This window comes from Temnothorax longispinosus, chromosome 5 (genome assembly GCF_030848805.1).
Source record: "Temnothorax longispinosus isolate EJ_2023e chromosome 5, Tlon_JGU_v1, whole genome shotgun sequence".
Taxonomy (NCBI): domain Eukaryota; kingdom Metazoa; phylum Arthropoda; class Insecta; order Hymenoptera; family Formicidae; genus Temnothorax; species Temnothorax longispinosus.
In genome coordinates this window covers 13,511,640-13,526,025 of record NC_092362.1, presented here as the reverse complement: position 1 = coordinate 13,526,025, position 14,386 = coordinate 13,511,640, and the positions used below count along the sequence as shown (strand labels likewise).

The 14,386-nt window shown below is 38.3% G+C and overlaps 2 protein-coding genes across 2 annotated transcripts; one reads left to right on the top strand and one right to left on the bottom strand.

Annotated features, from left to right (window-relative positions):
• The first annotated feature begins 2,400 nt into the window (after nt 1-2,400).
• LOC139813291 (probable cytochrome P450 305a1) lies at nt 2,401-8,627 on the top strand. Its single transcript, XM_071778683.1, has 9 exons — nt 2,401-2,416; nt 3,159-3,416; nt 4,938-5,192; nt 6,026-6,266; nt 6,396-6,555; nt 6,696-6,816; nt 7,039-7,219; nt 7,377-7,636; nt 8,053-8,627. Exons 2-9 carry the CDS (start codon nt 3,335-3,337, stop codon nt 8,229-8,231), a joined length of 1,479 nt encoding a protein of 492 aa, XP_071634784.1. The 5' UTR covers nt 2,401-2,416; nt 3,159-3,334; the 3' UTR covers nt 8,232-8,627.
• A 680-nt stretch (nt 8,628-9,307) lies between these two features.
• On the bottom strand, nt 9,308-13,640 carry LOC139813290 (methyl farnesoate epoxidase). Its single transcript, XM_071778682.1, is given in 9 exon segments — nt 9,308-9,625; nt 9,628-9,809; nt 10,056-10,197; nt 10,512-10,598; nt 11,024-11,235; nt 11,572-11,804; nt 11,911-12,199; nt 12,392-12,643; nt 13,496-13,640. Coding segments are annotated over 9 exon segments (1,584 nt in total). The 5' UTR covers nt 13,587-13,640; the 3' UTR covers nt 9,308-9,529.
• Between the last annotated feature and the right edge of the window lie 746 nt (nt 13,641-14,386).

Genomic DNA, 14,386 nt, shown 5'->3' with positions numbered 1-14,386 from the left:
TCAATTTCTCCGATTTCAAATTTTTAACACTTTAAATTCGTAATTATGTAGAGGATTTATTTTTCTTTAAGAGAAGACTATTGATATAAGAAAGTAAAATCAATCCATGTGTTTAATTTTCTGTTCTACTTTCTTTTCTGTATTATTAATTGTTTTTTATGACAATCGATTATATATGCCGTTTACTTTTGGCTCTTTTACATCGATCATTAATGCCATGTCTCAGACAATTTGAAGTCAACTTTTTTGACAGCAATAGCTTTTGATTAATCAACGTTAGAAAAAAAAGTAATTGTGTGGTACGTGCAATAGCAATTTTGAAACAGACTATAATTGATCACTTAATATTTATCGCTTGTATTTTTGTAAATGGCTATATGTATTGACCTTATATTCATTTCTTCATTTTCTTTATCATCATATAAATTGTATGTCTACATATATATACAGAGTGTCTTTTTGACGTGGCTCTAACTTTACCTAATAATTATTACTTTATTGTTAAACATTATGGGAAAAAATGGTTTAAGATTTAATTTTTGATAAGAAATAGTGTATATAATTGTTGAGCACTAAACATTTTAGTGTATAATTCTTTCTACAAATGCATATTGCATTATGTATGATGTATTAGATATTTATACATTTAATATTTTAATATTGTTCTTTTTAATATAACAACTTTTAATGTCAAATAAATTTGTATCAAAATTAGCTTTTAAAATTAAAAAAGTAAGATAATGTTGGTTGATGTGAGAAGAGAAAGGTTCTTTTCTCTCTGACCGAGGAAGATTTACCATATCAATTTATTACAATCGTGAGAGAAATCGAGTAGAATCTACCGGTAACAACAACACACATTTTATTTCCTAACACATTATCTACATATACAGAATATTCTGCAATTCTAATGACTATCCGCAAATTATGAAAATACCTCGTGTTTTCGAAGCATATGTATGATAATCGGAAAACCATGATATTCCATGATAACTTAGCGAAGTTGGTTGGACGCACCGGTGCACACTGAGTGCACATTAAAGCCGTCGTACACAAATCATCGTATATATATATATATATATATATATAAAGTGTATGTTTAATATAAACGGGTTAAGTCACGAAATCCTTAATATTCTTTATTTTACTATTTGATAAAATTGTGTTGGGCATTTTATCAGTCGAAATATTTGCATTTTTACTTTAAATATTAGAGATTAAATCAGTGTGCAACGGCTTTAATATGCACTGAGTGCGTTACTCATGCTTTTTCCAATTTGAGACACAAGGAATGTAGATTCATGCTTGAAAGGAAGCAAGAGTGTCTCACGTCATGTTTTTACATTTTTAATGTATAAATTATTTATCTTTATCATTCAAAGCATGCAGCAATCTCGCGGCGCATGCATGGTAGGGTTTTACTACATCTGACGTTATGTTGGTTTTCGAGCTTCACTGTTGGATCCCACTCTCTCTCCTGTTTTTACGGCATCGAAGTGTCCAGACCTGTTTATAAGATCGTGAGTAAAACACCGCGTCAGAAGCGTAATTAAAAAATTAACTAGGCCTAGTATCTATATTGTCTATAATATGCAATAAAAGTTGCATCAATGGTTTGCGCTGATTTACGCCGTCTCTCTATACTCTTTGCGCACTGTCTTCAAGTTCACGTTCAAGTTGATAATCAAACTGAGAAAACTGCTTTAACAAGGCAATTTCCTTCTTGCTTAAAAACAGATATAAGATCAATACGGATATCATGGAATCAAAATTTATAGATTTCCTGTCAATCTAATATATCCAATATGCAAGTTTATTTAATTTCTTTTATCTAATTTAATATGTAAATATTTTAATAAATAAATATTTAATTATTTCATTAACACGCGATTAAAAATACACATATACAATATACACATAAAAATAGATGTTCGTCTGTTTAAAAAAATTGATGTTTTTTTTTAATACCGCCGGAAATATAGGTTTGACTGAAATAAAAACTCACGATAAAATTATCGAAATTTTGAATTTGTTGTTCTCTATCATCCTTTGTTGGACATTTATTATTTTTGTGAGAGAAATCTATGTTTTTTCCCCTGTACAATTTCATAGAGAACGTAGAGGATTTGAAAAGAGAACTTATTCTGGTTTTCTCCAGAAGTTTAACGCAATATAGAGACACGAATAAAAATTATGCCTGCAAATAAGTTAAAATTTGCACATATATACGCTAACAGAGATAACTGTAACAAAATATGTGAAACGCAAAACGCGAAAAGCGATAAGATAAGTAGAAGTGTATAAATTGTGGAAATAAAAATTATGTTTCCCATCAGCTCGAACGGAACAATACGCGTAGAACTGAGACAACTCCGATTCGTGAACTCCGCCAGTTAGCAATGTTAAACAAAAAAAGGTGTAGTACTCTCTTCTCTTCGCTATCGACATGAAAGTCCAATCGAGGACGTGGTTTGGATGTAGCGAACGTCCTTAGACGATAACACTTTTCGGCTCGAGCATTCCGAAAGAAAAGCGACATTCGTGATGATTCGCTTTCCTTGATTTCATAAAAAAAAAAACCGTTCCGTTGATCGCGAATTGACACAAATGCGTAAACGTCGAGTGCTCGACGAAAATACGTTCGTTCATTTTATTCGCGAATCCGGATTCACATGAATCAGCTATACCTCGAGCCGCGCGAGTCGCGCATGGTTCTCGTCGCTGGCTTTAGCGAATTTCTTCTGGATTCTGGATCCTGTACCGTCGTGCGTGAAATCGCAATTCCGCGCACGTAATAGTCGGGTGGTTTTTATTTATATTTCGCGCAATACCCTCGGCCCCGATCAACCCGGTCTCGTTTAAGAGAAGCTTCTTTTGTGCGCGCAGAAGCGATAGAGGCTGAGAGGCACCGTCGTTGGCCGGATGAGTCTGACGATAATCCGGTCACTAGTCAGTTACACAAGTCGGTCCACGTCTGTGTCGAGACACGTTTGTCATTCGTACGTGCGATCCCCACGCGTGTGTGAATCATGTCAATTGACCTACGCGACCCATTGTGTCGATCCGACAGTTTCTTTTCTTTTTCCCTCCTGCGAGACCATTCCCGTAGGCAGAAGGTCATATTAGTTTGAGCTATATACTATGTCTTATCCGATTAGACACGTGGACGTTATTGATTGGCCAAATCAACGTCGTGATCGGACGTTTCCTACTTCTTGAAACTCGCCTAACTCGAGCCATTCAGGAATCAGGCGAGCCTTCAGGCGAGTCAGAACGCGACAATCTATTTCGGAAAGCACGTGCCCGACACGATAAAGGAAAAGAGCGAGGCACGATGATTGTGGCTGTGACTTTGGCGATCTTAACTATTCTTCTTACTATTGTCTTCTTGCGACAGAGACCAAAGTGTCCTCCAGGTAATTTACTCATTGATATACTCATTAATTTGGCCTTTTCTATGAGAGCGGATTCAGAGATGACGCGTATCGCGTCGTATATTAATTTAAATTTGTCAACTATCGGGGAAACGTTCAGTAAGAGTAATACATTTTGATCAAATCTTTCATATGCGAGATATTCATATATAATTCTTTAAGATTTAGTTGATTAGGAAAATCTGAACAGTCATTAAGTGTCATTAAGTACGACTCTTGAGCCGTTACACTTGGACAGAGAATTTACAAAGAAGAGACTAGAAGAGATCGTTGAGTGTTAAATTAGATCGATATATTGAAGCCTGGACGATTTAATTAAAAATTATGATAGAGACATGTATACTCTGCGTAACATGCATTTCCCTCTTACCTAAGTAATCAAATAAAATTAAAAAGTTTAGTATTGATTCTAAAAGTAATCTGTTCTCTAATCTCTATATATGTATTTGCTGCTGTATGTATTTTATTTTTAATATGTCAGAAAAAATGAAATATAAAATTAGATTCATATTAAGACGTTTAATTTCTTTCGGTACTTTAGTATTAGCACTACTTCAGTACATTATTTTATTATCTCGGTGATGAAAATTAATGGAAATCTTGACTTTTAATTCAAAATAGATATTACGAAATTTTAAGTTATAGACATAAAACTATTAGATGAATTTATATATTTCAGCTGTTCTTATATAAGATATACAAAATTTTTGGTTCTGCTATGCTATCTATTATTATTCAAAAAGAAAAACGGCACGTTTTTATCTAAAGTTAACACATCTTTCTTGTCGAAAATTCGTTTTCCAACGAATACGTCAGCGACTTTATATGAATCATTAGATTTATATAGCACATTGTTCACAAAATGTCGATTGGTACAAAATAGTATTTTGATTGCTCTTAACAAATTTAACAAAATGAAACTTTATAAGTACAAATGTAAATAAAACTATATATAAGTACAAGCGTACTCGCACTAGTCACACTGAATAACAGAAGAGAAGGCTTGAAAATTCAAGGTTAAACCTAGAATTACTTTCATCACAGTTACAAATACAAATACGAGATTATCATTTTGCTTAAGGGGTATAATTAAAATATTATATTATAGATATTATATATTAATCTCTTATATATTTACAAAGAAAGTCGACGTGTTCATCAGATATCGATGTGCGTTTCAATGCGTATCGGATATACTTTTCGAGAATGAAAATATAAGCAGAAATTCAATGTCGTGAAAACTGCGCAAGCTAATCGTTGCGTCGTTTATATTCGACCTAAATTATTTAGGCCGCCTGCTGTAAATTGTAAACACTTGAAAGGCACGTGGACCTGGCTTCAGGTCAGGCCGCGTATTTTAGTGACCCGAGACCCGACCCAGGTCAAAGTAATGACCCAAGAATTCAAAGTAATTAAAGAAGCGTATACTTTTGAGTTACCTGCGCGACGATAGTTAAGAACCTTAAATTCTACGTTCCACAATCAAGGAGCTATAATTTTTAGGTCCCTTTCCTTGGCCGTTTATTGGAAATGGATATTATTTGAAAAAATTAACGCGTCAACTCGGTGGACAACACATTGCTTTTCTGGAACTCTGCAAGACATATAAGAGCGGCATCATAAGTTTACGGTTGGGTACCAGCAACGTCATTGTTGTCTCGGACAGCAAGCTTATACACGAAATGTGCCTTTGCGAGAAGTACGATGGACGACCATGGAACGAATTTATAAAGCTACGAAACATGGGAATGAGGAAAGGTAAAACGAATCCGATTGGAACTTGCCATATTGAAGTTTAGAATTTGGTTGAAACGTGGTTTCTATATTTCAATAAAGAATTATATAAAGAATTAAGTATAGTCTTATCGAACAGATCGATATCGCGATTTTCGTCGAGAGAAAAAAGTAAGAGGAGGATGAGATTTTTTTCTATTTTGTGTATTAATGCCCAAGCAACGTACTTACATGCACGAGCGCGTGCATGTTTATTGTATCTTTCGTTTTACTTGGATGTACGTTGCCGGTCTTTAATATTTCTATTTTTAGGCAAAAATGAGAGTATACATTGCACTGTTAAATTCGTAGTTCCAACGTATACTCACGTTGAGTCATTTAATATTTAATATTTAACTTTTAATATTTATAGTCCTTAAATATTTAACAGTATATATTTTAATAAAGGTAAATAAATTTAAGTTTTTTTCAGTGCCGTCCAAAATCTAGAACATATGAAACTTTCAAATTTAACAAATAAGGAATAGTGAGAGAGGCAATCGGAGCCACGCGCGGTATTATATAGTCAATAAGATAAAATATATTAGTCAATGCATATTCGGACGTTGCGACACTTTTTTTGTGTTATCTTCAGCGTGTAAACAAATTTATCTTATTGACTTATTTAGGAGAGCCTATATACTTAGTTTATTATTTTCAAATTTAATTTTTCTTGAAAGAAATAGAGAACAATCTGATTCGCTATATCAGCGCTTCGAAGAAGAGATTTCGATGCGATAACACGTACAAGGAGAAAGAAAGAAATTATAGTAAGAGCCGTTAAAGATCACTGATTAATCAGAAATCACGATTATCAGGGATCACGATGAACGACGGCACCGAGTGGAAAGAATTGCGCGTTTGGGTGGTACGAGCTCTGAGGAGCGTCGGTTTCGCCAAGCAGGCGATGATGGACCTGCTCGTTGACGAAATGACACTCATCCTGGAGAGGCTGGCGGACGGCGGAGTGCGACAGATACGACCCGCGATCGCGCCCGCGGTGATAGATGTCCTCTGGCTAATGATCACGGGACGGAAGCCATCCGAGAATCTCCCGAGGTAACGTGTGAAATCGTCTCCGGACAATCGGAAGATTACACTTCCTCGACAACTCGCGCGGCACTTCCGCGATTGTCTTATTTCCGGGTAACTCGAGGAAGTCTCACTGGTTCCGCGATTGCTCCTCAGGTTACAGAAGTTCATGGATCTGCTGGATCGTCGCGCGCAACAGTTCGATTTGACCGGTGGGATTCTGGCCACTTTCCCCTGGATACGTTACGTCGCGCCGGAGATGTCGGGATACAACATCCTCATCACGTTAAACAACGAGCTGAAGAACTTTTTAATGGTATATACATATACATAACCCCCCCTCCCCCCTCAATGACCCACGATGTGGTCAATACAATTTCAGCTTCTTACTCGTCCGATACTTTTAATTATTGATCGCGTCGCATCTCGCATCTCATCGTGTTTTGTTATCTGCAGGACACTATCAAGGAGCACAAGGAGCGGTACGTCAAAGGAAACGAGGCGGACTTTATCGATATGTTTTTCTATGAGATGTACAACAGCGAGGAGCATCGAGACAAAGTTTCTCTGTTTACAGGTGCGAGCCCCAGTTGCTTTCTATCACCGAGCGGCCGCTTAAAGAACACCGCGGCAATTTTCTCGGGGTATTTGCGAGGAAATTAACGCTTCCTCCCGGCGTGCCCCGTCGCGTCGGTGCGTTAATGAAAGCACCGTGCGCGCGCGAGAGAAAGCCAAGTACTCGTCGCGAGCCCCCGCGATGCCCGACATACGTGTTCATCATCTCTTCTGTTCTTTTCAGAGGACAATCTGCTCGTGACGTTGATCGACTTGTTTATCGCCGCGATTAACAACACGACGTCCACGTTGGATATTCTTTTCTTGCAAATGGCCAATCATCAGGATGTGCAACGCAAGCTGCACGAGGAGATTGACGCCACGATCGGTCCCTACAGGTTTCCCAATCTCAAGGACAGAGTCAGGTAATACCGGCGTAATTTTGTATCTTAAAAGAGCGCACGTCCTTTTTCAAATTATCATATTATTTTTTGGGGAAAAAAGGGGAATCGTGTCTCTTGTTATGGCTTTTCTATTCGAGAAATTATTTAATTTATATTGAATTTCAACTTGTGTTCGCAGAATGCCCTTCACGGAGGCGGTATTAACCGAGTGTCAACGCATATGGCTCGTCACGCCTGTAATCGGGCCACGTCGCGTTCTTAGTAACACTACTCTCGACGGTTACGAGATACCAAAAAACACCACCGTCCTTATGAATGTGTATTCCAACAATATGGATCCGAAATTCTTCCCCGATCCGACTTCGTTTAGACCGGAGAGACATATAAACAAGGATGGAGCTTATCAACCACATGACAGTATTATACTGTTCGGAAAAGGTCAATAAATTATTACGAGGTTTAAAGAAAAACGAGATTGTTATGAGAGAAACAACTAGCTGTTGGACGTCTCTTTTGCGAAACGGAAATGATCGCTTCGTTCACGTGCGACGTTAATGTGCTTAATTGCGTTTAAGCCATTCTCGGTGTCGCGCCGTAACGCATGTACATAATTACGATACCTACCTCTTTCTTGTTTTCTTTCCGGGTGCTTCACGGCGCGACCGGAAGGTCGAGGAATGCCTTTCACGCTGAGAAAAAAGGCGAACGGTACTCCTCTCTGAATTTAATGCTCGCACGGGATCCTCTGAATAACTGCACGAATAATAGCGATCAAATCTCGTGAATCAATTATCTTGACCCATATTTCATCGTCCGAAGGAGGAATCTTCTTTTATCTTTTTGTTTTTCCTTAGGAAAGAGAAGATGCCCCGGAGCAGCTTTGGCAAGATCGGCTATATTCTTACTGTTTGTCGGGGTAATGCAGAAGTATCGTTTACTCCCGGTGCCAGGTAAAAAATCCATTAAAATGGAACTAACCACCGGATTGACAATTGCACCGAAGCCTTACGAAATGTTAGTCGTTCCGAGATAAGATTACATTGCACGGTATCCACTTAGGTAAGTGAGAGATAGGTTCTCATTTTGAAAACGTTTCGCGTTAGTTTTATCAAATTGACGCGCGTTAGCGCGTACGCTACGATTCTTTTAATGTTATTTTATTCTTTGTTTTGTTATACTTTTTTGAGATACGTATATACGTATGTAAACGTCAGAAGAAAAAAAGAAAAAAGCAAAAGAACGAAAGTATTATACACACAGATCTTACATATACGTACACTTGTATCTTCTCTCTTCGTTCGCTATTTTTTTTTAAATAGTACTAAAAGCACTATACAGAATAGTATACGAGAATTTACCGAGCTGGTGTCACATTATAAATGTAAATACGAATTTACTATAAATTAAAATATTGTAGATTACATATCAAGTACGAGTTTTTTTTTTGTAGTTTTATTTACAAGCCATTCCAGTACAATTTTATTACAAGACCTTTTTTTAAAGCTTCTGCCGTCCTACATGCTGAAAGGAGACGACAAACCGACCATGTTAGAAGGCGATAGAAGTATCGGCTGTGTATCTATAGAGACCCTCGAGTGAAACACACGTCTTTCACGTAGCCGCGTGAGAGCTAGTAAATTGCTAGAAATGCTCGCGGCACATTTCTATTAACTTACATCCGTTTATTGAGGCTGTCATCTACCTTTCATATTCGCGTCTAGCATTTCAAACCGCGCGATCAAGTAATCGAAATCGCACCTTCGCTACATTTGTCATGAAATGCTCTACAATATGCCACGTGCTGCGAATAAGATATATATTTAGTTCTCAGAAATCGTGCTTCCTCGCACGTTCCAGAGCTCGCAGGGGACGTGCAAGTAACGAGCGTGGGACAGCAGTTTTTTAAAACACATGTTTTTCCGACTTTGATTAAAAATATTAAAATTTGAGTAAAAATATTAAAAATAATTGTTTTAATCTTTGGCTTGGAAATGACTATTTGATGTCTAACAGGACATAATAGCTTCTGCCTGAGGAAGTACGTTCGTCCGAAGTCTTTTTTTTATCTCTACTGTTAATGGAGACACGATTACGCGTTATCGTTTCGAGTTAAATCGGCTGCGCCGCACGGTCATTAGTAATCTTACGAGTTGCCTCGTATTATGTATAATGCGTTATGTGTTATGCGCGTTACGGCGCGAGCTATTTGACAAAAAAGATATTCGTTTCCGTTAACCGATCCCGTACATGGCGCGGCGCGGCCCGGCCCGGCGTTTGCGAATGGCGTTTATTGGTTCTACGCCGTGAAAGTCTTGCTTTTACGCGGACGCTTTACGAGTTCGACGAAATCGTGCCCCTTCGCAGAAGTCCAAATGTACCGTCATGTGCTCTCGCGCGGGTCACGTGGAGTTCGGGGACCGCGGGGAACGCGTCGTCCTCTTCGTCAGCTTGAGGTAGTACGGTTTCGGCGACAGGGTGAAGCCGTCGTAGCCTTTCAGGCTCGGCTTGGCGTGCTCGGCCGATAGCTCCATGTCGAAGTAATGCACGACGTAGGTGAAGAACAGGAACAGCGAGGAGCGCGCCAGCTGCTCGCCTAGACAGCGTCTCTTGCCTGAAACAATCCACCCGGCATTCCCGCGATTAGTTCCAAACAATGGGGAATTGATTATAATATCTCTCGCCTTACCTTCGCGAAGGCAAAAGGCTGAAAAATTTGCGCAATATATATGGAGAGAGGCTCGGGCTCGGAGTAGAAATGACTTTTACGAGAATGATGGTTGCGAAAGTGGGACATTAGCATAAACTATATTCCGACGTGTTGATTACGTCTCTCGAAGTTTCCTTTGTTGAAATTTACCTAAACCGAAAGGTATGCTGTAGCTGCTCCGACAGAATTGGCCCTGCTCGTCTAGAAATCGTTGCGGTCGGAACTCATCCGGTCGATCCCAGTACGTCTCGTCATTGTGGACGCTATGGTAATCGAAGAGAACAATCGTGTCCTGCAAAATATTAGCTCGCTTGCAATTTGGACGCGCAATTTTGAATGCAATAAGCTTATCGATAATCGGAGAACTTTGATATATACACGAACAGGTATATCTAATATTTTATTTCTTCTCTTACGTACTGACGGGCTCAAAGAACTCGGCAAAAGTACGAAGCATACTGCGTAACTTATTATTTCAGAAATAAATATATTATTCATTTCTCTGAAGAGGACGTAAATTAGAAATATTGATTCTTATATATAGAAATTCGCTAGTTATCCGCAATCAGATACGGTCCTACCTTACCTTGCCTTACCTTACCTTACCTTGGGTATTCGATAGCCGTTCAAAGAAACGTCCTTCGCAGTACTGTGAGGTACGCCGAGTGGAGCCAAAATTAGATATCTTTGGACCTACATTAAATATACCAATTTTATACTCGTCATGTTTCATTTATGCTGCAGAACATCGATATCGTCCCGCATTAAGCATTTTCTCAATTACTATAATCGTATTTTTATTGATAATTATATGTTTTATTAATCGAAGCCTCTATTTATTTTTTGATACCGTCATAAAAAATGTCAATTAAATCAGAGTAATATTTATTTTCGAATTGTTATTTAAATCAGATTTTCTGTAGGAAGCTCTAACATGTTAAAACATTTTTTTTAATATAGAAATATTTGAAACAAAATTATTTATTGATAACATCATATTTTGTAATAAGGTTTCTCTTGAAAATATCGACCGTCAGTGACAGTTATATACTTCGTCGTAACGCGTTTGCACCCAACAGTCTATGTCTTGTAATTTATATATCTCTCTCTTATATTACCTCGGCTAAGAAAGCTTCCGTTATTGGCAAAGATGGTAAATCTTCTTCGGTTGGAGCTCGCGACCTACCGACGACATCATCCAGCTCTGTTTGAAGTACCTTCAACCATTCGGGATTCAGCGATAGGAAGAGAAACGTAGTTGCTAAGGTGTCAGTGGTCGTCTTCGAACCAGCCAGAAAAAGGTCGAGACACAATATCAATAAATTCTCACCTGCGGCATAAAACGTGCGCATGTATATGTCAACGGTAATTTATTACTTACTTCGTCGTTAGATCGTTACACAATGTGAAAATTACTCAATCTAAGGGAAGAAAAATATTTAACAATATATTTCTTACTAATTTCAATTATTCTACAGAACATAATTCCGAAAAAGGAGAGAAAGAGAGGAAGAGGGATTCGTCTTCTAAAACTTGGCGAAAATATCTCATTGTCAGACAACTCCAACTCTTAAGATTTTTGACGCAAATAAAATTTAATTGTACATATAAATCAAGTGAGATAATTTATTAAGTAAGCTTCATGTTACGCGGCGTATTAACTCACGATCAAATATCGTGTCTTCATTCTCGGTGTTTCTACGGATCTCCAAGAGAAACGCGTCAATCAGATCGCGCGGCTCATCGGATAACTCCCTCTCGTGTATCTTGATCTCCTCATCGAGGAAGCTCCATAGACTTTCGAGAATCCTCATTAACTCGTTATATCCCGATAACTCCGGGATCACGAAACGTAGAAAAGGCATCTGCGAAATTACTCCACCCAGGGTATCCATTAGTCTGTGTAAAATATCAAGTAATATGTTTTATCTTGCAAAAATAATATTATATATTTACGCTGTCTTATTTCGCCGTGTTAAAACAACGGGTTCTCGTCAGGATTTACCTGAAGGCATCGTGAACCAGTACGAGCGCCTCTTGCAGCTTTTGGTCCTCATATTCGAATCTGTGCCCGGCTATCATGAACCACAGAGAATTCAGTACCGCGACGTCGAATGCCGTGTGCATCATCACCGCGCCGCGCTCGCTCATCTCCCGCAGATGAACGACGAAATTCCGAGCCTCGAGAGTCATCTGTTCCTTTAAAATCGACTGACCTATGCCGAACGTTCGCAGATGCCGCATCGTAAATCTGCGAACCTGCGTCCACGTGGGGCCCTCGGTGAACAGAACGCCTTTAACAACAAATACGCGCTTGAATAAAACGAAGTTGAATGAAAGCGACATGAAGATATATTATTCGCTCCACGTTCTCATCGTTGTTAAAAAGAAAAAAGCGGGTATGTTTTCAGAATCTTCGGCGTGTTAATTTCAAGGAGTTAATCCCGAGTTTTCGTTTACCGATATATAAGTAGCGCGCTGCGTACCCTTTCTCTTCCCGAACGATCGTACCCTGAAGAAAAATCCGTCCGGTCGGCTGTTGAATTCATCCCGGAGAAGCGTCTTCTTCACCAGATCGTACGTTGAAATCACCACCACCTTTTGATTTCCAAGCTTTAATCCTAATACCGGCCCGTACGTTCGTGCCAGTTCTTGCATACTCAGATAAATGTATCCGTGTTTCGAACGTAGCCATTTGAACTTGAAGAAACATCCGAAGAACGGTATCCACGCCGGACCTGTGTGCAGTGTGCAGTGTGCAGTGTCAATTTAGCGTCCCGCAATTAGAGGCTTGACTTTAATGACATTAATTTAGAGTCATTATGATATTTTCGCTCAGCGAAATTGTCGAAAGAGATCGTCGGCGTATGTGCCATTACTTGCCATTAACATTATTAGAATATCTTTTCTTCGTATGTAAATTTTATAGATTAATCTTCCTAAAGCCCCTAAAGGATTCTCGTAAAGTAAAATAAATTAAGCTATTTTCTTTTAATAATCGCCTATGAACGCATCAGATATCATTTTTGTAACACCACATGTCCACAAAAGTACAATTATAACGACTATTTCTATATATATTTGTCACGCTATACACGCATTCCTCAATCGAGTGACTAGCCTGATATTTATGGATACATCTTTGGTGGTATGACATTATACGGAGAGATAAGAACTCTAAATTTAGACAAATGTGAAAATTTCGGTGATAAATTTTTTTCACAGTCGGAAATAAATTCCATTTAAGAAGAAGAAACCGTGTCATTTATAGCGGAACTAAAATTTAGAAAAATAAAATTAAATATTCAAGAGACTGCGTGCCCTACAACTTTCTCTCGAAACATCGGCTTTCTGAAATAGGTACTTTCAGGAATATTAACTTGTAATATGTAGGTAGAAAGACACTTTTTAAGCTATTAACATCTACTTTCAGCGTGAAACTTTTTAATTGAAGCGTAGAAAAAGATATGTATGTGAAAGCCATAAAACTACAGTAATTGTGTGTTCAGGTACTAACTACTAATTACACGTAACACCAGACTGAGTTCACTGAGAGTGTCAATATTATAGTCGAGTTTTACTTCACTCACCAGGTGGATAATTTTTCGGCTTGATACAATCGTAGATGCAGTAGAGGCAAGCGAGGGTAGAGAGAAGGGAGAAGATTATCAGGAACAGCATTTTTGGATGTATCGAGATGCGCCACTTCGTAACTTCTGCCACGGTAACTTGGATCGGCCTGAGCTATATATATATGTGCATGGACAATACATGTACATATGATAACAAAACAAAACTAGCTATGATCTTATCGATATATGACCCCTATGATCCGGATAAAAATATCGTTTTATGTTTGACTACGTATGTACCTTTTCGGACGAGTGCGCACGCTCTCGCATGGAAGCTGGCTATTGAAACACGACGATATTTTTCTTTGCGATTTGACCGAGTCGTGCCTAAATAAAATAAAAATTGGCGATGAAAGGATTGCGCGAGAATCCGTATTTGGAATTACTACATCACACGCGAGCACGAAAATTCGTTTTTTCGAATAATATATTAAATAAGAATATTATTATTCTTATTAAATTTAAAATATATGCTACATATTAACTGTTCTTTGTATCAGAAATTAAATAAGAGACCGAATTAAGAACGTTACGTTGAAATTAACCAAGTTAATTAGCGAGTTTGGGATGAATTCCTTTGGCAAGTTCTCGAGGAGAAAACGACGTCAGGCTAATTTGTTTGGGAATAATAAGCTTGCCAAGTGATATCCTTGATCGTAATTTCTGGTGAAAATCAAGTCGAGGTGACGCGGGTAGCGCATTGTTCTCACCCGCCGTGTGAAGCCTATGCGCGATACCTGGAAATCTCCTATTATGTTGTAAAATGTCTGTTATCACGATAATCGGCCACCGCGCTTACGGACCACAATTTACATACGAATGCCCGACGCAGAAACAACGTAGAAAAGA